General features: G+C 40.8%; 1 protein-coding gene and 1 long non-coding RNA gene across 2 annotated transcripts in view; both read left to right on the plus strand.

The window, feature by feature from the left end:
* Positions 1-24,076, plus strand: part of stx1b (syntaxin 1B) — a 199,516-nt gene that overhangs the window by 163,484 nt on the left and 11,956 nt on the right. The window contains exons 5-7 of the mRNA XM_034191041.1: positions 12,458-12,531; positions 13,830-13,938; positions 19,341-19,414. Of these exons, the coding sequence (XP_034046932.1) occupies positions 12,458-12,531; positions 13,830-13,938; positions 19,341-19,414 (257 nt within the window). The remainder of the gene's footprint in view (positions 1-12,457; positions 12,532-13,829; positions 13,939-19,340; positions 19,415-24,076) is intronic.
* Positions 506-11,691, plus strand: LOC117528413. The gene is made up of 3 exons (XR_004565763.1): positions 506-583; positions 9,204-9,211; positions 11,680-11,691. It is a non-coding gene; the product is annotated as an uncharacterized LOC117528413 (long non-coding RNA).

Consider the following 24,076-nt stretch of genomic DNA (forward strand, 5'->3'; position numbering starts at 1 on the left):
GTGCCACAACCACAGGTGTAGATGACCATCAGTTGAATACACACACATATATATATATATATATATATATATATATATATATATATATATATATATATATATATATAATATATAGCAGAACCACATTCCAAAGCGGGACACTGAGTGAAATAAAGCCGTTTAAGAGAACGAGGGTCCGTGCTGATCACCTGAAATAAATGTATTGCATATTTAAAGCGACGCACGGTGTTTCGTGTTGGCACTGTGTTGCTCTCTGCTTCATAGAGAAACCTATGGTACTAAAAAGTAATGGACCAAGCGCTAACCCACTGTATATGCTATATCTACACTCCTCACACAACCATTCATACAGTTTGACTGTTTCAAATTGTAAAACCATTCACACACTGGGTAAATATAAAGTCTTAATCTGACCTGTTAAGTCGTTTGAGCCTGATGATAAGATGTCCTTGATTTGGAAGACAATGTTGGTGAAATACTTTAATTCCTTATCATGGAAATTACTGAAGAAACACGTATTTTTAAAGAAATCCCTTGGTGTTTGTCTGCTTCAGGTGCATTTCTCACCCTGAACCAGAGTACCGTATTTTCCGCACCATAAGGCGCACCTAAAAGCCTTAAATTTTCACAAAAATCGGCTGTGCACCCTATAATCCGGTGCACCTTATGTGCGCACTGAATTCCAAAATCTGTAAAAACGACCGACGTTGTCTTTGACCGTCGGAATATCGGACCATTTCCCGCTGACACAAGGACGTAATACGTAAAGTACGTACGCTAGCAGCATAGAGTACGTACCCTGGCAGTGATAACCCAATCAGAGAACATTACGTAATACGTAAAGTACGTACACTGGTAGCGTAGAGTACGTACGCTGCCAGCGATAAACCAATCAGAGAAGAGTCCGTGAGTCCATGGTACGTACACTTACCTCCGCCACTCCTCCAGTAGTTACCGTATACTACAGGTATCCTGCAAAACAACATTTGTTTGTCTAAGGACCCCCGAAAATGGCACCAGCGAAGAGACATGCTTACGAGGCACAATTCAAACTGCAGGCTATCAGTTATGCGGTTGTTCATGGGAATAGAGCAGCTGCGAGAGGAAACAAGAAAATGAACTGCGCCAAGTTAAAAAGACCAAACGGAGTTTCCGCAGAAACAAAGCAAGGTGGCCACAGCTAGAAGACCAGCTGTTCAATTCAGACACAGAAGATGAAGACTTCGATGGATTTGTGACAGAACCATAATAAAAAATAATGTGAGTACCATATTGTTAAATACCGGTAGTTCAAAGTTGTTAAAAAGTTCAAATAAACTCACCGTTTTGCTTCCGTGACCTTTTTTGTTTTGTTTTTTGTAGACTATATGTTTTAGCGTGCGCCTTTTGTAAGGGTTAAGTACCCGCTAATTGAGGCCGCGCCTTATAATCCGGTGCGCCTTTTGTAAGGGTTGAGTATCCGCTAATTGAGGCCGCACCTTATAATCCGGTGCGCCTTATGGTGCAGTAAATACGGTATTCCAGCGCTTTTTCCCATCAACAACATGAACAATATCTTATATTAAAAGTTGAAATATATACCCACTAGTGTGCAGCCTTCTGATGTATCTTAAGCAATCTGCTCGCGACGTAAATAAATCCCATTTATGATCCACCAAGACAAAAAAGAGCATGTTAAATTACACTGTTAACAACAAAAACATGTCATTAAATTTGAGCAGCTAAGCTTAGAGAGGTAGGACTATAACATTATTGTTTCAGAAAAGTTCCATATTGCCTGTCCACACAAAGATGTGATGTGGCGATTTCAGAGTTTTCCACTTTCGGACCTGTTTTCAAAAAGTAAGTTTTCGGGAACCAAAAATGCCGGTTCCATGTGGGCAGTCTCCATGTGGCTGGGGCCTAAATAAATACAAAGAATTAAAATGTGTTTTTTCATCTTATATTGGCATGTTTTGACTATTTATGGATGTTGTAACAGTAAACAGGTGAAAGATTTGTGTCATGGTCTCCTATTAAAACACCTGCAATGTGCCACAGTGCCCCCGCCCAGCTGTCCGTGATACTAAGCTCTGCTTTATATTTTACTAGCAGGATACCCAGCTTTGCCCGGGAGAAGAATAAATTAGACAATACTTAATAAGTGGACCTTAAATGTTTCACTGGCTAATCTTGCAGAAAAAAACTGTTGTTTTTTTGTAGTCTTTAACCGCCGTGGTCTCCGATTTTTTTCTATACCCTGTAGTTCTAGAGTTATACATGCTTTTCTTTGGGGGTGTGATGTAATTTCTCTACTTCCGGCGGAAAAACAACGGCATTTTCAATGGGTTTATGGGTGGGCAAATTACACGCACGCAAAGTCAAAATGCAAAGAAAAAGTGGCGGAAAGTGGACATGTGTTGTGGTTTGTTTTGACCCGGAGCACAAACATGTTAAGGCGGTTTTGTAGGCAAGAGAACGGAGCTACTCTGGTTAGCTGTATAGGCTAACACTTACTGACGCGACGTCTCCCATCTGCCTCATCTTCTCTTCTCCACTGGGAACCAAAAAAAAAAAACTTTTCATGACTGCTTTTGCAGACGAAAACATAACAGTCCACCATTTTTCCATGTGAAGGTATGCTGTGTATATCTTGCACAATGGGAGACTGTCCCCATAAGTGGTCGAATCCCGCGATATCACACAGGGTTCAAACGAGACTGCGGTGCCCTGTTGTCTTACATACAATTTGGACATTTTCAATAAAACCCCTCTATGAATCAATCAATCAGTCAATCAATAATAACCAATAGAGCATGCATGTGCGCATACATGAGCTTTTGACAAAAGCGGAAGTTAGCTTTGAGTTAGCGGAAGTTAGCGTGCATGCTAATGTCCATGAAATGTCTTGTGAATCACTCCAGAGGTGTTATCAGGTTTCATAAACAGCTAGCTAGACCAGCCACTGATATCACAGGGTCGCTCTACTCTGATTGGCTGTCACCACCTCAAAAAAAAGTAGCAGAATGAAACAGAATGTGACTTTTAACCTCTTAAAATACCTCTTAAAATAGGCCAAGGTTAGCCATCTTTGAACTTGTCCAAGGTCTGTGTCCCAAGTTCCCAATTTGAAGTCCCTGGCAAGAATAGGACTGGACTTATGCCTAGTACAGGCAGACAGATGGGTGGATGCAAAGTCTTCACAATACCCGATGGCCAGATTTGATGGCTTTGGGTAAAAACAACTTCAACATGCTCTCCTTAATACTAGGACCAGGAGTAATGGACCCTAGCAGTAGTGGACCCTATGACTAGTGGGAAGTTCCCTTCCAAGCATGTGCTCATTTGCTTAGAGGTGAAATGGAGACCAAACTAAACAAACTGCAGACTAGAGTGCTGACTGGTGTCATGAATATAGACAGTGTAACTGAAGACTATTTACAAACCTTTCCAGACCATGGAATGTAAAGGTTAGCATGCTAGCCACTTTTGCTGACACTGTGTTACTTTGACAGAAGCTTAGCAAAATCTGCAAAGCTAAAGTTATTGAACAATAATGTGTACACACTAGGCATGTGAATCTCATCACTGACAATGATTCGATACACATCTCGATACACTACCAGCGATACGATACATATAGCAATACATATAGCGATACATGATGATATGATGCCATATGATTCACCCCTGTTCCCGATTCAATATGATTTGATATGTATTTGATGGCAGTTCAATTCTTCACAATGTGATACAATGCGATTTGGTGCGATACAATTGATAATGGGCATTGATAAGATTTTATCGATTCCACTTATTGATCCAGTTCTTTATCGATTCCCTTATCAATACCTCTTCTGAATTTTCTGTGTACTAAAACTAGGCTTTACAGGTTTTCTATGTAAACAACATTTTATTGAGTCTTAAAGTAAATAAATATGAAACTGGTCACTGGATCCTTGATCTATGGACATAAATAAAAATCAATAAAATCTGCACATGGTCACTGGATCCTTGATCTCTGGACAGAAATAGAAATAAACAAAATCTGTAGTTTTTGTCAAAAGCATTTTCTTTCAGATATTAATGACACAAATGTAACTCCATAGACTCTGAGCTGAGCTCTTCAGCCGGCTGCACAGCAAGATCAGTGTTTCATAAAGAACAGAGGATGTCTCATATTGGGGGGGAAAATGGTTTTGGTCGGTTGGAGTTCTCTTGTTTGGAGTTCATTTGGAAAGAGGTGCCATTGGATTTAAAATGGCAATTCGCTCTGAAGTTATTCATTCAGACTGAAATCTGTGCGGCTCTTTAGAGCTGTACACTTAGTCCCTCAAAACAGAGAATATTATTATTATTATTAGTATTATTATTATTTCCTTTACCTGATGAATAACTTCAGTTTAAGCACGGCTGGTGCTCACGCCAGAGAACCATCGCGTAAAACTCCGGTGTGGAACGTCGGACATTTCTTGCTTGCAACAAGACAAGAGTCCCAGTTCGTGAATTTAATCCACACAAAGCTGACTCACGATTGACATCTTTAAATGGACTTGAAAGGGGTTAATGAAGACATCACGGACCTGCCACTTCTGAAAACCAATGAAGCAGAGAACCAGCGAACAGTGGGTCAAATCGCTGCTTCGTTGCTTCAAGCTTCACGCAGACCCACCACAGTCTGCAGTCAACGTAGAGAAATGATCATTTCCTCATAAACACCCTCAAAAACAACGGCTGCTCCGGTGTCCCCAGCTGAAGGACCAATAAGGGAATCGTTCATTTTTCTGGCTTCTGTCCGTGGTGCATTCAATGTGCATTGGAAAAAAATCGATGCAAGCAGGCAGCGAGTGATGGAACACAATTCAACCCGTCAAATGAATCGATGCACACTGAATGAATCGATGCACTCGGATTCACGTTTGTATCTAGATACTGATTCATATCGATTAATCTCCACACGCCTAGCATTTAGCTGTCAATAATCCTGTTCTAATGTCTACTATGAATAACTTGATGAAGTGAGATGGAGGCGTTAGCTCAGAGTCCATGCTGTCAGCTGCACCAACCTACGTAAACATGATGTTTCACAGTGATCCAGGACCTAACAAAACCACAGGTTATCAGATGGGATGCAATCTAAAACCTTTACTGCCAGATGGCATCAAAAATTCCCTCAGGCTGCTTTAAATGTTGCAATTTATGAAGTAAAATAAAGCTGTTCCGCCCATTATCCGAAATGTAACGGTTTTTATTTTCAGACCTAACGCATGTTTTGTAAAAATCCATTCCTTGGTGAACCAGCTGATTTTGTTCTTCTTGACAATGAGATGGAGCTGCTGCTTCATCCAGCTCCACCTCAGAGTTTAACGGTATTTATGTCAGGTCGAATCCAACCTTTGGACAACTTCGGGGGCAGGGCAAACTACAAACAAAATCAATACACGAAAATAATCAGGTGCTTCCCCTCACTCTAATCTGCAAGAACGGAACTGGATCTGGTTTTTAGAAACATGTTTCATATGAATAGATGTATTTGAAGCAGAGAATACCTACTGCCATATTTAGACATGTGACATCATCAGACTGTGCCCACTGAGTCACCGCTCTCAGATCCCCCTGCAGATGGAAAAAAAATTTGTTAGGAATGAAATGTGCATGATTTTGTCCTGCAGATGTGCTGCAGAAAAGCCTTAAAATAATCCCTTATTCCATCAAAAAAAATTCACAAATCCCTCACGTCCAACAACATCTGTCCCTGGGGACACTTAAGTGGACCAATCACAGGCTGCTGTGGGTGGATGGTGGTGGTAGCTGTCAACCTTCATCACTCAGCCCATGAGGAAGAGGAAGGCATGGAAGATTCAGCAGAAGTGGCTTCAGTTCTTGTCATTGTATCAGGTCTGGGAGCATGCACTGGGGTTGCATGTCAATGCAAACACCACCACACTGTGGAACCCCGGCGTCTGTGGATCCCACAGGCAGAGGACTCAGATACATGATCCTGGAACCCAGACATCTATGGATCTCAAAGGCCGAGGACCCAGAGACGTGATCCTCACTGTATCCAGCACACTGTGCAACCCAGACGTCTGTGGATCTCAAACATATTATAATTAGTATGATAATAAGGTGCTGAGAGGGTGAAGCTTCAACAAAGCTTCAAAGGTGTCAACAGTCACACCCACAAGGTCCAGGAGGAGACTGGAATGGAGGACGTTTTTCTGCAACACACTGCCAGACTCTCCTCTCTTGACCTGTAGAAAGGGAGCACGAGAAAGAAGCTCTGCCAAACAGTCCTCTTTCGGGGCTCTTTGCTGGAAAACTTTCACAAGCAAGTTTGTACATGTGTAAATATGGTTTGGGGCGTGGACGACATGTTCTTGTTTTAAGTTGACAATTTACATTACATTTTATTCTCTCTCTTTGTACAGCCTTGGAACTCTCTCGTTCTCTCTCTGACCTGATATGAAGTTGATATTATTAATATGAGTGCATTCGCTTTACCATACTGTTGTGACGAGAAGGTCAATCTTCGTTCCTACTCGCACCTATGGTCATGAGTGCTGGGTCATGACCGAAAGAACTAGATCACGGGTACAAGCGGCTGAAATGGGCTTCCTCAGGAGGGTGGCTGGTGTCTCCCTTAAAGATAGGGTGACACGTTCGGTCATCCGTGGGAAGCTCAGAGTAGAGCCGCTGCTCCTTCACGTTGAAAGGAGCCAGCTGAGGTGGAACAGGCATCTGGTAAGGATGCCTCCTGGGCGCCTTCCTAGGGAGGTGTTCCATGCACGTCTATATGGGAGGAGACCCCGGGGAAGACCCAGCACTAGGTGGAGAGATTATATCTCCACACTGGCCTGGGAATGCCTCGGGATACCCTAGTCAGAGGTGGTCAATGTGGCACAGGAAAGGGAAGTCTGGGGTCCCCTGCTGGAGCTGTTGCCCCCACCACCCGAACCCAGAAAAGCAGTTGAAGATGAGTGATGAGCAGTGATGCCGGTAACGCGTTATTTAGTAACGCGTTACTCTAATCTGACCACTTTTTTTAGTAACAAGTAATCTAACGCGTTAATCTTTCCAAATCAGTAATCAGATTCAAGTTACTTCTCCATGTCACTGTGCGTTGCTATTATTTTTCATTGTGGGTCGATAGCAGCATTAAACTTGGTCCGTGGGCAGGAGGTCAGGGTTCGACTGAACTGCCCACTTTCAGTGAGCTGTGAGCTTTTCATCCACGGTTTTTTGCAGCTGCTTGACTCGTCCTCACCTCTTAAAGCGCGGTGATCAGCACACCTGCACTGAGCTTTACAAAGACATTTTTCTACTTTTTCCCTCCTTTATTTAGAATTGTGAGCGGAGCCGCTCTGTATCGTCTCATTAAAAACAGCTGATCCTCCGCGACGCGTCAACAACTAACACTATTTTCCACTCAAATGCACCTAAACTCTCTTTCTGAGGACCACATGATGTGAAAACGCAATAAAACTTTCTTACCTGTAAATCTGGTCCTGTTTTCTGCATAAATAAATGTTATCCATTCTTTGTGCTCAACCACCAAAGCAGGGGCGAATCCAGATGGAATGGGGGTGTGGGGCAGGGATGTGCCCCCCTCACAACACCCCTAGATTAAAGGTCCAGTTTTGAAGCCGTTTTTTACTACAACTACTAATATTGCTTAAAATAATAATAATTTCGACACGTAAAATGTTTAGAGAGAATTTAAATGTTAGAATTTAGTAGTTACATTTATAAACAATGTAGGTTTGAAATTGCAAGTTTTACTGTTACAGTGCTGTCAACAGTTAAATATGAGGTCAAGAAAGAGGTCTTTATTTTACTTTTATAAAACAAGTAATTATTTTCATTGAAGTCAAGAAAGGGTGACTATAAAGTGAGTTTTGGCAAAACAGGTATCATTGTCATTTTGACGTTTGACTTTGAGCTTCAAAGGTGTCAACAGTCACACCCACAAGGTCCAGGAGGAGACTGGAATGGAGGACGTTTTTCTGCAACACACTGCCAGACTCTCCTCTCTTGACCTGTAGAAAGGGAGCACGAGAAAGAAGCTCTGCCAAACAGTCCTCTTTCGGGGCTCTTTGCTGGAAAACTACGGGCGCCCGGTTATATCACACGGTTGTCGAATCACACGCGCACATGCGATGCTTCCGCGGCTGTTCCCACATTGAATGACAAACCTCACTCGGACTCGCTCAGCCTGGCCTTGAGAATTTATTTTATTTTGAGGAGTGATAGCCAATTTTAATGGCAAAATAAATAAATAAATAAACAAACAAACCAAGAATTACTTTTTTCCCCACTTTCTCTCCCACGTTTTTTTTTTCCAGAACTGTATTTCAACAAATATGTTAACAGTAAATGAACAAAGGACAATGCCGCAATAGAAAGAGATAGAAAAAAATAAATAAATTGCACAATAACTAAAGTAAAGGGTTTCTTTAACATTAATTCTCTTTAAAAAATTCCTTGTTGAGTGTGACAGTTTTATGACATGTGGGAGCATATATACCTTAATACTGCTTATATATTGTTCAAATTCAGCCAGAAGGCCATGTAAATTCCTTTTCGGTACTCTGCATTTATGAATGTGGAATTTACCAAACAATATTAAAAGGTTGATAATGTATTCAGTGATCTCTCCAACAACGTTTTTTTTCTTCCTATATGTTATGATGTCATAATATGCAAATTAGCTGATGACATCATTTAGCATCTTTTGGTGACTTTTAAGACAGCCAATAACTATTTTTCTTACTGAGGGGTTGGCAGCACTGTGAATCCGTCCAGCTTCCATGAATGACATTCAGTGCATTGTCACTGAGCAGTGCGGGGAGGGGGTTTTGTCCGTATTTCATCGTCATTGAAAATTATCTGAAGATGTTTTCTAGGACATAAACATCCACAGATTCCAAATCTGCCATCACATTTGTGCCAGCTATTATGGTTTGGGCACTACAGGCCCCGGTTTGAGGCCAAAAATAGCACTCGGGCATGACCCAAAAAATTACATAAAAACAGTATAGTTTTGTGAAAGCATTGCTTCTTAATTATTGCAAACAAATGTCAACATGTTTTTATGACACTTTCTTTCCAGTCTTGCCTTGAATTTTGTGCATTCTCATTATTTATTATAATCTGTCATTCCCATCATACTTCAGTATACACTAGGTGGTGCTATTACTACTGCAAATGTCTTTGACTGCCAGCTGGTGTTGTGATAGATAGATAAATTTTATTGACAACTTCATAACACAATCAGAAAAAAATAAAAGTTACATATATTTTCATTACAGTCATTCATAATTAAAACAAGATGAAGTTTAACCTTCTTAAATAAGAGCTCAATGTGTCTGTATAGCTGCTACTTCAAAAATGCTTTGAAAGCTTTCTTTTGGAAGCTAATACGTTGTCTCAGTGACTCGGGTCAGTGACTCATGATTAGTACACCCTTTGTTCGCTGTCTTATATATATATATATATATATATATATATATATATATATATATATATATATATATATATATATATATATATATAAAGAATACAGTACATACACAGGTGGGGTACACCGTGGACAGGACGCCAGTCTGTCACAAGGACACAAACAGACAAACACATTCACACCACTTGCACAACTACGGACAACTTAGAGATCCCAATCCACCTAACCCGCATGTCTTTGGATGTGGGAGGGAACCCACACAAACATGGGGAGAACATTCAAACTCCACACAGAAAGGCGGGAATTGAATCCATGACCTTCTCACTGTGAGGCAACAGTGCTAACCGCTAAGCATTGTGCTGCCCATATATATATATATATATATATATATATATAAAAAGATAATTTTTGGTCCGATAGGCTCCAGCCCCCCGCGACCTTTAATTGGAGGAGGGAATAAAGGGAATAAAGCTTTAACAGTTAATAAACATTTTTGAAGTCTGATATCAAAGATTTTAGAGCCTACCTGTTAAATGTTTTGTAGTAGACATACAGTTCTATCCTCTACAGACAGAGAAGAGCTGGTTTCAGGAGAAACTGCTCTATCCTCTGCAATCAGAGGACAGCAGGTCACAGAAGAGAACCAAAATGAAAACCAAAAAATAACATTTCTCTTGACACCTTCCTGACTAGCTGCTAGTTAAAATTTTAACCAAACTCATTTTGGACAAGTTATTTAAATTAACATCATGTCTGAAGTTTTATAAAGTGAAAATATCAGCTATATGTTTTCATTTTAAAGTATTGCACTAATTTTAAAGGTTTTAGTGTGGACATGCTGTGTCCAGGTGCATTATGGGTAATCTCAATACATTCACGAATAGAAGAAATGCATTTGAGACACTCTGATCAGGCTCCACACGGACAACAGCATTAAACCCTTTGTATATTGTTCCTAAAACTTTCGTGAATATGTTCTCTGGGTTTATAGACATTATTGTGTTTGTTTTATGTAAAAATGCCAGAAGAAGCTCAGGTTGCTTCTCCATTATTTTCAGTTGGAATCACTGTGAGCTGTAATCGAGTCCTGTTTGTTCTATAATGTCCTGGTTATTGTCCTTTACAACACTGTTTGTCATCTTTGTTCCAGAGTAATATATATGTCTGAAATTCGGTTTGTGTTTATTAAATTCCATGCAGATTAAAAGTAGCAGACATGGATTATTTATTTGGAATATTTGTTTTGGCAAGTTTTCATGGTCTCTACTGCCATCTACTGGCCAGTAGTGTTCATTGCAGTATTCACCCTAAGTATTGAGATATTCCATGATCCTTTGTGTGCCAGAGAGTTGCTGCAGCTGATGGAAAGAAATAAAAATGTACATTTTGGTTGTATAATGTTCATTTACAATTGTCGTCATGTGATTTCTGTCTGTGCTGTTTAAACCACAGCAACTCTCTCATGCCCAAAGGATTTTGGGTTAGGGTCTGAGCATCTGGGCGCCAGTAGATGGCAGTGTTCTATGCATTTTTACCCCGGTTATATCAGACGGTTGTCTAATCACAACTTGACTTTGGGCTTTTGCAAATGGCTTTTTTTGCATATGAAAAAATGCCATATTTTACAAAAGCACATTTATATGTAAACCAACACACACATCACATTAACGTGTTTGTTTTTACATAGAATGAATGAGTCAACTAATCAATGTTAGCGAAGGCTCATCTTACCCATAATCCCTTTGGGATCTGTGTGTTTGTTACAAAACTTCAGAATTAGTGCATTATTTATAATTAAAAGATATGTGTTATATTTTAACTTTGTACAAATGACAGAATTGTCGTTAATGTAGTTATTCTATACAGAATAATTTGATTTATTAATGAAAACCGTAAGTCAAAACTGCTTTATTATTTTCCAAGACCTCTGCCTAAGGAACAATGATTTTTTTTTTGTTTTTTTTTTTTTGATAACCTGGTGGTCAGATTTCTTTTACTGCGGTAGAGTAAAATATGTAGTAAACAGGAGCTTCCAGCAAGGGGCACAGTGCACAAAGACAGAAGTGATGATTCATTGTTTGGGTTTGTGATCGTGGTGTTAAAACTCATGTTTGAAAATGATCGGTTATCGGTTAGCTGCAGCTTCCGATAAATTTTTGAGTGGTTTATCAGTTTAGCTTTATAAAAGATAACTTTTCAGTTAGCTGATTAGCTGTTATTGAAGCTAACTTTTTGGTTAGCTGTGCCCACCACTGCCAATAGGCACCAGCGGTCGATGCGACGTCTCCTCTTTATAATGTCTATGATCCCAAAGACCAAGGACCCAGAGACATGCATGTTTGTTTGTTTAAACAGGGCCAGCCTGACTGGCAGGCAGTGATTGTTGAATCTGATCTGGAGTGTAAAGAAAAAATTTATTTATTTTATTTTATTTTTGTCTTCAAACTGTCAGTAATTCGTGCTGATGGATTCCTGAGTCAGATGCAAACTGTTTACTTCATCTGGCTTCCGCTGTGAGCTGCTATGAAATTTTTACCAAGTTGTTCACATCAAGAAAGATTTGCAAATAATTCCACATTTGTACACAGGCGTCCTTCTACAGCACATAAAGAGGAAACACGATGAAAAGCAAAGAATCCAAATGACAGACGCTCCTTGGGAAGACCGCTGGATGTTCTCATCGAAAGCTAAATCCAGAGTTCTTCAGCAGTTTGAAATTCTAACCATGTTATGTCGGGCGGTGTTCCGACTGGTCAGTGAGCACATGAAGAAACGTTCTGAGTGCAAAATGAAATTTATTTTAAAAGGCATTCGGCGTAAATCTTGTGCCAGTTACCAACGCAGCTCTGGCTGTGTCCGCTGTGACGACCCCGAACAAAAACCGGGAGCAGCCGAATGACCAACAACAAACAATCTCAGTATTTTATCTCAGCCTGGACAACGTGACATTTGTGTCTCATGTTTGATGTGTCTGATTCTGTTACTGATTTAAGATTAAATGTGTCTGTGCGCCTGCAGCGATCGAACAGAGCATTGAGCAGGAGGAGGGTCTCAACAGATCATCAGCGGACCTCAGGATCCGCAAGACACAGGTGAGACGAGTCCACGTCCACCACAGGACACATGTTCACCTGTCTGCCTCAGTCTGTTCATCCATCTGTCTGTTTGCCTACCTGTACTCTATGTGATTTATACATATGATCATATTATCATCTACTTGACAGGTGTCAAGTACACACGCCTGTCTGTGTGTCTTCTTGTCTGTCCACTTGTCAGTGGTTCTATCTGACTGTGTCTGTCTGTCCACTTGTCAGTGGTTCTATTTGACTGTGTCTGTCTGTCCACCTGTCCTTGCATACATCTGTGTATGTCGTCTGTGCCTCTACCTGTCTGCATCTGTCTGTTTGTCTGTCTGTCTGTTCACTTGCCTGTGTGCATACCTGTCTGCATAGGCCTGTCTGTCCACCTGTCTCTGCTTACGTCTGTGTATAAAAAATCTGTATATGTCTACCTGTCCCTGCATCTACCTGTCTGTGCTTTTCCCTGACTGTCTGATTGTCCACCTGTCTGTGTGTCTGTCTGAACATCTGTCTGTGTCTGTCTACCTGTCTATCCACTTGTCTGTGTGTGTACCTGTCTGTGCTTACATCTGTGTATTAATCTGTATGTGTCTACCTGTCAGTGCATTTACCTGACTGTGTCTGTCCACTTGTCTCTTTTTCTACCTTTCTGCATCTGGCTGTCTGCCTTACTGTCCACTTGTCTGTGTGCCTAGCCCTCTGTGTAGGTCTGTTTGTCCAGCTGTCTGTTCTTACACCCGTGTATCACAAACTGTACGCCTGACCACCTATCTGTGCATATCAATCTGTATGTGTGTCTATGTGTCTGTGCCTGTCTGTCTGTCCACTTGTCCCTGCATTGACATATTTCATTGCTGATCTTTAAATGAATCTTTTGCCCTGATACAAAAGATCCGCAGTCGATCCTGTTTTTTAAAGTGACCGTACACTTCTACGATCAAAGTCAGCTGTAGATTAAGCATGTAGTGTGTGTGTGTGTGTGTGTGTGTGTGTGTGTGTGTGTGTGTGTGTGTGTGTGTGTGTGTGTGTGTGTGTGTGTGTGTGTGTGTGTGTCCATCCATTATGGGCTCAGCCTGACCAGATCCCATAGAAGCGATAAAACTCGACTCCGACTTCTGGCCACAGCAGTGGACCTGTTTTGTAAAATGTGTAAATTTGCAAGTAATGTAAAGATGCAAGGGAAGTGAGTAGTTCCAAAATAAGCGTTCAGAGGTGTTACATTATCATAATAACATCATTGTGATGAACACTAAAAATAATTAGTGTATTCTAATTTTTCTGTCATGTTTTCCCTTTTTTACTCTTCTCAGCACTCGACACTGTCACGTAAGTTTGTTGAGGTGATGACTGAGTACAACACCACGCAGTCCAAATACCGTGACCGCTGCAAGGACCGCATCCAGAGACAGTTGGAGATCAGTGAGTAAACAACAACAACCCACAACCCTCAGTTTTTGTGGGCACCTGGGGCCTCATGTACAAAGACTTGTGTAGACATTCTACTAAAAGTTGGCATACGCCAAAACTCTGTGCGTAGGCATGAATCCACGCAGTTCCATTTGTACATCCCAATGAATGTGGACTTGAGCATGGAACCAAACTCCTCCCTGGCCACGCACTATTTAAATATGCAATTTTATATAAATAGGCCCTTGGAGCAGGGATTCCCCACAACGTCACATCAGACAACATGAACACAGAAAAGAGCCTCATGTACAAAGACTTGCGTGGAATTTCTACTAGACACTCATGTCAGGCAAGACATGCATGTGAGGCAGGACACGCGCCCGGGGCGGGCTGGACATGCCGCCAGCAGATGTGGACATGATAAGAGCGCCCTGCTTCTCATTCATGTCATTTCATGACTGTACATCTGTGACCATGGGTCATCTACAGAGGAACAGATGGATCATACTTGTATTGCTCGCTAGATAAGAGGGATTCAATAAAATGCTGTGTTTTTATATGGTGTGTGGTTGTATTTTTTTTTTTAAATACATCTGTGTCCTTCTTGATCAGGCATTTTCCCACAACTTTTACAGGACAGTGATGGTAGCGCAGTGGTAAAGTTTCTGACTGGCAATCAGAGCTTTTGGAAATTGCAGGTTCAAATCCCGTGGGTGCATTTATTTTTTATTTCTTATATTTTCACGCTCACACTGTGTTCCTGCATGCATGAAACCGTCGCAACGGCATCGTTCACGCCTGCCTGCCGGCTCGAGGTTTTCGTGGTTTGCTCATACAAGCTGTTATGCCATGATTCCCCCTGAGTTGTACTTATTCGTACTATGTGTGAAGGGGCCCTTGCATTTAACGACACCTGGTCTATTTGAAGAGTTTCAGTCAGGGTTTAGAATTCATCATAGTACAGAAACAGCATTAGTGAAGATTACAAATGATCTTCTTATGGCCTCAGACAGTGGACTCATCTCTGTGCTTGTTCTGTTAGACCTCAGTGCTGCTTTTGATACTGTTGACCATAAAATTTTATTACAGAGATTAGAGCATGCTATAGGCATGCTATAATCATGCTATAGCATGCTATAAAGGCACTGCGCTGAAGTGGTTTGAATCATATTTATCTAATAGATTACAATTTGTTCATGTAAATGGGGAATCTTCTTCACAGACTAAGGTTAATTATGGAGTTCCACAAGGTTCTGTGCTAGGACCAATTTTATTCACTTTATACATGCTTCCCTTAGGCAGTATTATTACACAGCATTGCTTAAATTTTCATTGTTACGCAGATGATACCCAGCTTTATCTATCCATGAAGCCAGAGGACACACACCAATTAGCTAAACTGCAGGATTGTCTTACAGACATAAAGATATGGATGACCTCTAATTTCCTGCTTTTAAACTCAGATAAAACTGAAGTTATTGTACTTGGCCCCACAAATCTTAGAAACATGGTGTCTAACCAGATCCTTACTCTGGATGGCATTACCCTGACCTCTAGTAATACTGTGAGAAATCTTGGAGTCATTTTTGATCAGGATATGTCATTCAATGCGCATATTAAACAAATATGTAGGACTGCTTTTTTGCATTTGCACAATATCTCTAAAATTAGAAAGGTCTTGTCTCAGAGTGATGCTGAAAAATTAATTCATGCATTTATTTCCTCTAGGCTGGACTATTGTAATTCATTATTATCAGGTTGTCCTAAAAGTTCCCTGAAAAGCCTTCAGTTAATTCAAAATGCTGCAGCTAGAGTACTGACAGGGACTAGAAGGAGAGAGCATATTTCACCCATATTGGCTTCTCTTCATTGGCTTCCTGTTAATTCTAGAATAAAATTTAAAATTCTTCTTCTTACTTATAAGGTTTTGAATAATCAGGTCCCATCTTAGGGACCTCATAGTACCATATCAGTTCAATTCAATTCAATCAATTTTTTTATATAGCGCCAAATCACAACAAACAGTTGCCCCAAGGCGCTTTATATTGTAAGGCAAGGCCATACAATAATTATGTAAAACCCCAACGGTCAAAACGACCCCCTGTGAGCAAGCACTTGGCTACAGTGGGAAGGAAAAACTCCCTTTTAACAGGAAGAAACCTCCAGCAGAACCAGGCTCAGGGAGGGGCAGTCTTCTGCTGGGACTGGTTGGGGCTGAGGGAGAGAACCAGGAAAAAGACATGCTGTGGAGGGGAGCAGAGATCGATCACTAATGATTAAATGCAGAGTGGTGCATACAGAGCAAAAAGAGAAAGAAACAGTGCATCATGGGAACCCCCCAGCAGTCTACGTCTATAGCAGCATAACTAAGGGATGGTTCAGGGTCACCTGATCCAGCCCTAACTATAAGCTTTAGCAAAAAGGAAAGTTTTAAGCCTAATCTTAAAAGTAGAGAGGGTGTCTGTCTCCCTGATCTGAATTGGGAGCTGGTTCCACAGGAGAGGAGCCTGAAAGCTGAAGGCTCTGCCTCCCATTCTACTCTTACAAACCCTAGGAACTACAAGTAAGCCTGCAGTCTGAGAGCGAAGCGCTCTATTGGGGTGATATGGTACTACGAGGTCCCTAAGATAAGATGGGACCTGATTATTCAAAACCTTATAAGTAAGAAGAAGAATTTTAAATTCTATTCTAGAATTAACAGGAAGCCAATGAAGAGAGGCCAATATGGGTGAGATATGCTCTCTCCTTCTAGTCCCCGTCAGTACTCTAGCTGCAGCATTTTGAATTAACTGAAGGCTTTTTAGGGAACTTTTAGGACAACCTGATAATAATGAATTACAATAGTCCAGCCTAGAGGAAATAAATGCATGAATTAGTTTTTCAGCATCACTCTGAGACAAGACCTTTCTGATTTTAGAGATATTGCGTAAATGCAAAAAAGCAGTCCTACATATTTGTTTAATATGCGCTTTGAATGACATATCCTGATCAAAAATGACTCCAAGATTTCTCACAGTATTACTAGAGGTCAGGGTAATGCCATCCAGAGTAAGGATCTGGTTAGACACCATGTTTCTAAGATTTGTGGGGCCAAGTACAATAACTTCAGTTTTATCTGAGTTTAAAAGCAGGAAATTAGAGGTCATCCATGTCTTTATGTCTGTAAGACAATCCTGCAGTTTAGCTAATTGGTGTGTGTCCTCTGGCTTCATGGATAGATAAAGCTGGGTATCATCTGCGTAACAATGAAAATTTAAGCAATACCGTCTAATAATACTGCCTAAGGGATGTATAAAGTGAATAAAATTGGTTCTAGCACAGAACCTTGTGGAACTCCATAATTAACTTTAGTCTGTGAAGAAGATTCCCCATTTACATGAACAAATTGTAATCTATTAGACAAATATGATTCAAACCACCGCAGCGCAGTGCCTTTAATACCTATGGCATGCTCTAATCTCTATAATAAAATTTTATGGTCAACAGTATCAAAAGCAGCACTGAGGTCTAACAGAACAAGCACAGAGATGAGTCCACTGTCCGAGGTCATAAGAAGATCATTTGTAACCTTCACTAATGCTGTTTCTGTACTATGATGAATTCTAAAACCTGACTGAAACTCTTCAAATAGACCATTCCTCTGCAGATGATCAGTTAGCTGTTTTACAACTACCCTTTCAAGAATTTTTGAGAGAAATCATAGAGAGAGAGATAGATATCACCCCAATAGAGCGCTTCGCTCTCAGACTGCAGGCTTACTTGTAGTTCCTAGGGTTTGTAAGAGTAGAATGGGAGGCAGAGCCTTCAGCTTTCAGGGTCTTCTCCTCTGGAACCAGCTCTCAATTCGGATCAGGGAGACAGAGACCCTCTCTACTTTTAAGATTAGGCTTAAAACTTTCCTTTTTGCTAAAGCTTATAGTTAGGGCTGGATCAGGTGACCCTGAACCATCCCTTAGTTATGCTGCTATAGACTTAGACTGCTGGGGGGTTCCCATGATGCACTGTGTGTTTCTTTCTCTTTTTGCTCTGTATGCACCACTCTGCATTTAATCATTAGTGATTGATCTCTGCTCCCCTCCACAGCATGTCTTTTTCCTGATTCTCTCCCTCAGCCCCAACCAGTCCCAGCAGACGACTGCCCCTCCCTGAGCCTGGTTCTGCTGGAGGTTTCTTCCTGTTAAAAGGGAGTTTTTCCTTCCCACTGTTGCCAAGTGCTTGCTCACAGGGGGTCGTTTTGACCGTTGGGGTTTTTCCGTAATTATTGTATGGCTTTGCCTTACAATATAAAGCGCATTGGGGCAACTGTTTGTTGTGATTTGGCGCTAAATAAATAAAACTGATTGATTGATTGATTGACACTTGATGACTTATGGCCATGTTTCATGAAGCGTGGTGTCATTTGGTTACATTTGTGATTGGTTGGTGACATTTATTGATGTTTGTCAATGGCTGGTGATATTTGGTATTTAGTTACATTTGTGATTGTTTGTCAAAGCTTCTTATTGTTTGGAGACTTTTGATATTTGCTAATGTTTGGCGTCATTTGGTGAATTCTGGCCATGTTTGACAATGGTTGATGATGTTTGGAGATGATTGGTGATGCTTGGAGATTCTTGGAGATTGTGGGTGATTTTTTTGGTGACCTAAAGCCACGTTTGGTGATGGTTGGTAATGTTTGGAGATGGTTGGTGATGTTTGGAGATTCTTGGTGATTTTTAGTGACCTGTGGCAAAGTTTGGTGATGTTTGGTCATGTTTGGAGATGGTTTGTGATGTTTTGCATCATTTAGTGACCTATGGCCAAGTCTGGTGATGGTTGGTGATGTTTGTAGATGGTTGGTGATTTTTGGTGTCAACTGGTGACTTATGGCCAAGTTTGCTGATGTTTGGAGATGGTTGGTGAGATGGTTGGAGATTTTTGGTGTCATTTGGTGACCTATGGTCAAGTTTGGTGATGGTTGGTGATGTTTGGAGATGGTTGGTGATGTTTGGCATCATTACCCTACATTTGTTATTATTTATCAACACTTATAATTGTTTGGAGACATTTGTTTGATGGTAGGTCATGTTTGGTGTCATTTGGTGAATTCTGGCCATGGTTGGGCATGGTTGCTGATGCTTGGAGATGGTTGATTATGTTTGGTGAACTATGGCCAAGTTTGACCATGGTTGGTGATGCCTGGCGATTGTTGGTGATGTCTGGCAATGTTTGATCTCAGTGGGTGAATTTTGGCCACGGTTGATCACACATAAAGAAGCTGCTGTGAATTACTTAATGACCTAAAATGCAGGTATTTTCTGACTGGGTGCTAATGGTCACAGAACTTGAGAACAGCTTGAAAAATGTGGAAAAGTTTCTCTGTGACTTGTGGATGATCACCTTTCTGAACACTGTTTTTTGTGTTTTCTGTCTAGCTGGGAGAACCACCACCAATGAGGAACTGGAGGACATGTTGGAGAGTGGCAAGTTGGCCATTTTCACCGATGATGTAAGCCCCGCACCTGAGTTCACAAACGGCTCAATTTTAGCGCTGCTTTGCATCTGTTAATGATTACCGCCTACGGTAATCAGCGATGATGCAAAATGGCCTGGAGGTGCGCTGAAACATCAAGTGAATATGGCCGGTGTCACATGGACAGGGAGGATAAGGGGTGAGACCGCAGCCACTACACCGCAGAGCCTTTATTCTGAAGGAGTCACCTGCTCCTTCAAATTAAAAGCTCACCTTTTAGCGAGTCAAGCTGATACTGGCCAAAACTGAGGTCACCAGACTTGAGTGTCTGTCAGTATTGATCAGTGATTGGCTGTGTGGGAGGCTGTTTCTACTTTTCACGTAGAAATGTATGACATTGCTGCATGACATGAGGAAAAACATCACTATATTTATTAATCTGAAAGGCAGTTCAGCAATTTAATTCATTTTTGTTCAGATGCAGTACAAAAACACCAAAACATGATTCTTTTTTATTTACATGTGATAAAGAATAAAGAGGACCAATAAAACACATCAGACATTCTCTTCAATATAAAATATAATATGAACACGAGCTAAACAACAAAACAAAATATAATGTGCTCCACCCCCAGATGATGACTTAACATGTCATGTTTGTGCTCATCACTTTGCCTAGTGGCCTGGAGGACAGAGAACTTATGATCCACTTAAATTATATTATAATAATATTATATTAATATGCATATGTCACGGACATAAACGAGCGAAAGTCGTCAGCATCTCACCATGTCATTTAGGTCCTTCAGACTTTTTTCAGTAAAATGGTTCTTGGGAGCATGAGCATGACTAAAACCTTTCAGCTTCTGCCCCCCCCCAGACCCCCCGCCTTTTTAAGCATTTTCCTTATTTTGTCTCTCATCTTCTGGAGGAGCTCTGCCCCCCAGACTCCCCATCTTTTTAGGCATTTTTCATTTTTTGCTTTTCAGCTGATCCCCCTTATTACAGCCCTCTTACCCCCTGCCACTTTAAGCATTTTTTTATTTAATGTAGATGTAAATTAATATTCAAAGTTTTCAGCTAGTTGACAGTAGGGCTGTACAATATGGTCAAATTATCGTATACCAATATTGTCATATAAATTGTCATGTAAATGTCACTTATACAAGGTCTGTTAGAAAAGTATCGGACCTTTTTATTTTTTTCAAAAACCTGATGGATTTGAATCACGTGTGCTTTTATGAACCAAACTTGAACCTTCATACGCATGCATGATTTTTTTCCACGCCTGTCGGTTGCGTCATTTGCTTGTAAGCAGCCTTTGTGTTAGAATGGGTGGAGTTGCTCGTCGTTTTTTCTTTGCAAGGAAATGGCGGAACGACTGGAGCAGCGCGACTGCATCAAATTTTGCCAGAAACTGGGCGACAGCCAGGTGGAAACCATTCGGATGATTCAGACGGCTTTCGATGACGATCCTCTGGGCATCACACAGATTAAGGAGCGGTACAACTGGTTTAAAGACGTCCGCACAACGGTGGAGAGCGCTCCGCGCGGCCATCAACACGCTGAAATGAGCAGATCATTTCCAAAGTGAACGCTGTGGTGATGTGGGACCGTTGTGTGACTATCCGAGAAATTGTGGAAGAGGTGGACATCAGCATTTTTTTCGGCACATTCCACTGTGACAGAAAATTTGGCCATGAAGAGTTGCAGCGAAATTCATTCTCAGACATGCCCAGCTCGTCCACAATTTCTCGGATAGTCACACGACTGAAAAGCCACCGAAAGCCGTCTGAATCTTCCGAATGGTGCAAGAGGTGGGCATGTCACAACATGTCCTGTGAGGCTTCAACACGGTGGCGTTTTTGCTGCGCCATCAGCTTCGTGCCGATGAATTTCACTGCAACTCTTTTCATGGCAAAATCTTCTGTCACAGTGGAATGTGCCGAAAAAGTGCTGATGTCCACCTCTTCCACAATTTCTCGGATAATCACACGACGGTCCCACATCACCACAGCATTCACTTTGGAAATGATCTGCTCATTTCAGCATGTTGATGGCTGCCCGGAGCGCGGCTCGCTCTCCACCGTTATGCGGCCGTCTTTAAACCGGTTGTACTGCTCCTTAATCTGTGTGATGCCCAGAGGATCGTCACCAAAAGCCGTCTGAATAATCCAAATGGTTTCCACCTGGCTGTCGCCCAGTTTCTGGCAAAATTTGATGCAGTCGCGCTGCTCCAGTCGTTCCGCCATTTCCTTGCAAAGAAAAAACGACGAGCGACTCCACCCATCCTCACACAAAGGCTGCTTACAAGCAAATGATGCAACCGACAGGCGTGAAAAAAATCACGCATGTGCACGAAGGTTCAAGGTTGGCTCATGCAAGCACACGTGATTCAAATCCATCAAGTTTTTGAAAAAAATAAAAAGGTCCGATACTTTTCTAACAGACCTCGTATACATGCTGTCCATATTCTTGAGCCATTGAGGTGAGTAGGGAGAGTTCCCATGGGATAAAATAGCTTTTCAACCGACCATCCCTGATTCTCAAGACCAGGCACCTAAGTGGCTCGACTCTCTCTCTCTCCTCTCTCTCTCTCTCTCTCTCTCTCTCTCTCTCTCTCTCTCTCTCTCTCTCTCTCTCTCTCTCTCTCTATTTTTTTAAAGATATTTATATGTACCTTAGTAAACACTAGTAGAGTTCCACCTTAGATTTGGAATGTATAATAGAAGATATATCTTACTGAATTTTCATATCAATATGATGTGCAATATGACTATGATTTGACACAAAGTGCAGCAACAGTGAAAATTAAACATTCTTAAACTAAACAGTAATAATACCACACTCATTTTGCACTCATCATAAGGTTAGGATACTGTGCCCTCCAAAAGTACTGGAACACTTGGAATTTCACACATTTTAATTTATTTATGCCATTTCAAAAAACAAGAAATACAAAAAAATAAAGAATAAAAATTTCTAAAATTATCTTCTTCAAACTCAAACTGAAAGCAAATCTCTAAAACTTGATAAAACCTTTAAATAATAATCAGTTTTATTTCCAATTTTCTTTAGACAAGTCAGGGGATGGAAACATGAACATTTCCAAGTCACCGAATATGTCTTGGACTTTATTTACATCAGTTGTGAAGAAATACAAAAGTTTCTTTGACCAAAACATCAAATCTAGGCTTTCATCTCAAATGTACTTTGTGTCAAATTGTAGCTGAACTTTCAGGTCTTCTTGTTAAGAACATCCTCCTCTACACCACGTCATCAGGAAGCTGGATTTTATATTTTTAATTAATTTATATCAAGTTGTAGAGATTTGCTTTCAGTTTGAGTTAAGGAAGATAATTTTAGAAAAAAATGTATTTGATATGGAATAAACAAATTCAAATGTGTGAAATACCAAGTGTTCCAATACTTTTGAGGGCAACTGAGAAACACTGAGGAGCAGCATCTTCCATCTTATATATAGTGCAGCAGATAAAAGAATATTTAGAGTGAAATCCTGCAAATGGTGATACAAACATCAAATCTGGCACAAATAATCCACAGACATGAACTCTTTGAAAAAAAAAACCCTGATTGGCCACTTGAATTTTCAATAGGCAGCCAGGTAGAGGTCAATTGAAGAATTACACAGGGGTCAAAATTAAAAATGCTCCAATCATTTAGAAAACTACACCACATTATTTGCCTGATCATAGATTCCAAAAAGGTATAGTTTGGACTATCTGTGACTGAATGTTATGGAGTTATGAGGTAAAAGCAGCAAGAATGGTAACAAAGGTCAGTTTTAGTTTGTCCAGGGGTCAGAAGTTCAAGTTGTTCCATTAATTTTGCTCCAGCTGTATTTGTGCTGAATTTGATGCTTGTATCACCATTTGAAGGATTGTTTCAGTTATCCGCTGCACTAATAAGTCAACAGAGCATGAACCAGCTGCTGTCTGTTAGCTTAAATATGTGTATATAAGGCAACCCAAATTAAAGGCGAAATGCTGCTTTTGACAACCTGGACCTCAATTCTGGCATAAAATACAATCGTTTACTCACCAATATAAGTTTGGTGTGATTAGAAGTCCATAGTTCAAACATGTTCAGTTCAAATCTGAGGAAAACATTTTTCTTCTTCTACTAAGGTGGATTAGAACTTTTTGTGGTACACAGCACAAACTACTGGACAGGAGGAACCTAGCAGTCAATGTGACTCACTGATTTTAAAATGCAGCTCTTTCAACCAGACGTGGTGCCATGACATGTCAATCATCTGTGTCCAGTCAGATTTCAGGGGAGTCCAGTGAAACCCCAGCCTCCACTCTAGCTCCACCCATGCCAGGAAGTGTTCAACATTTGACATTTCCTGTTTCACTGTGACTGAAAATTTGGCACTTCCTGTTTGAGTGTGTCCTGTTTCGGATGCCCCGTACCATGAGCGAGCTTCATGCCGCTTCGCCTGTATTATATTATCCACTTCTTGTGGATACTGATTCTGATTCATGTGCTGAGAAACTGGAAGGCATCAACTCAGGTCGAGGAGAAACTGTATGACAAAATAAGTAAAAATTAAAATAAAGGGCAAACTGACCAAAAGAAAGACAAAGCAGCATGTAAAATTTGTAGAAGATGCTAACATGTTTAAAAATATTCTAAATTGCACATATCGAAATCAAATTTCACAAGCAGAATAAG

This window comes from Thalassophryne amazonica, chromosome 16, assembly GCF_902500255.1.
Source record: "Thalassophryne amazonica chromosome 16, fThaAma1.1, whole genome shotgun sequence".
Lineage (NCBI taxonomy): Eukaryota > Metazoa > Chordata > Actinopteri > Batrachoidiformes > Batrachoididae > Thalassophryne > Thalassophryne amazonica.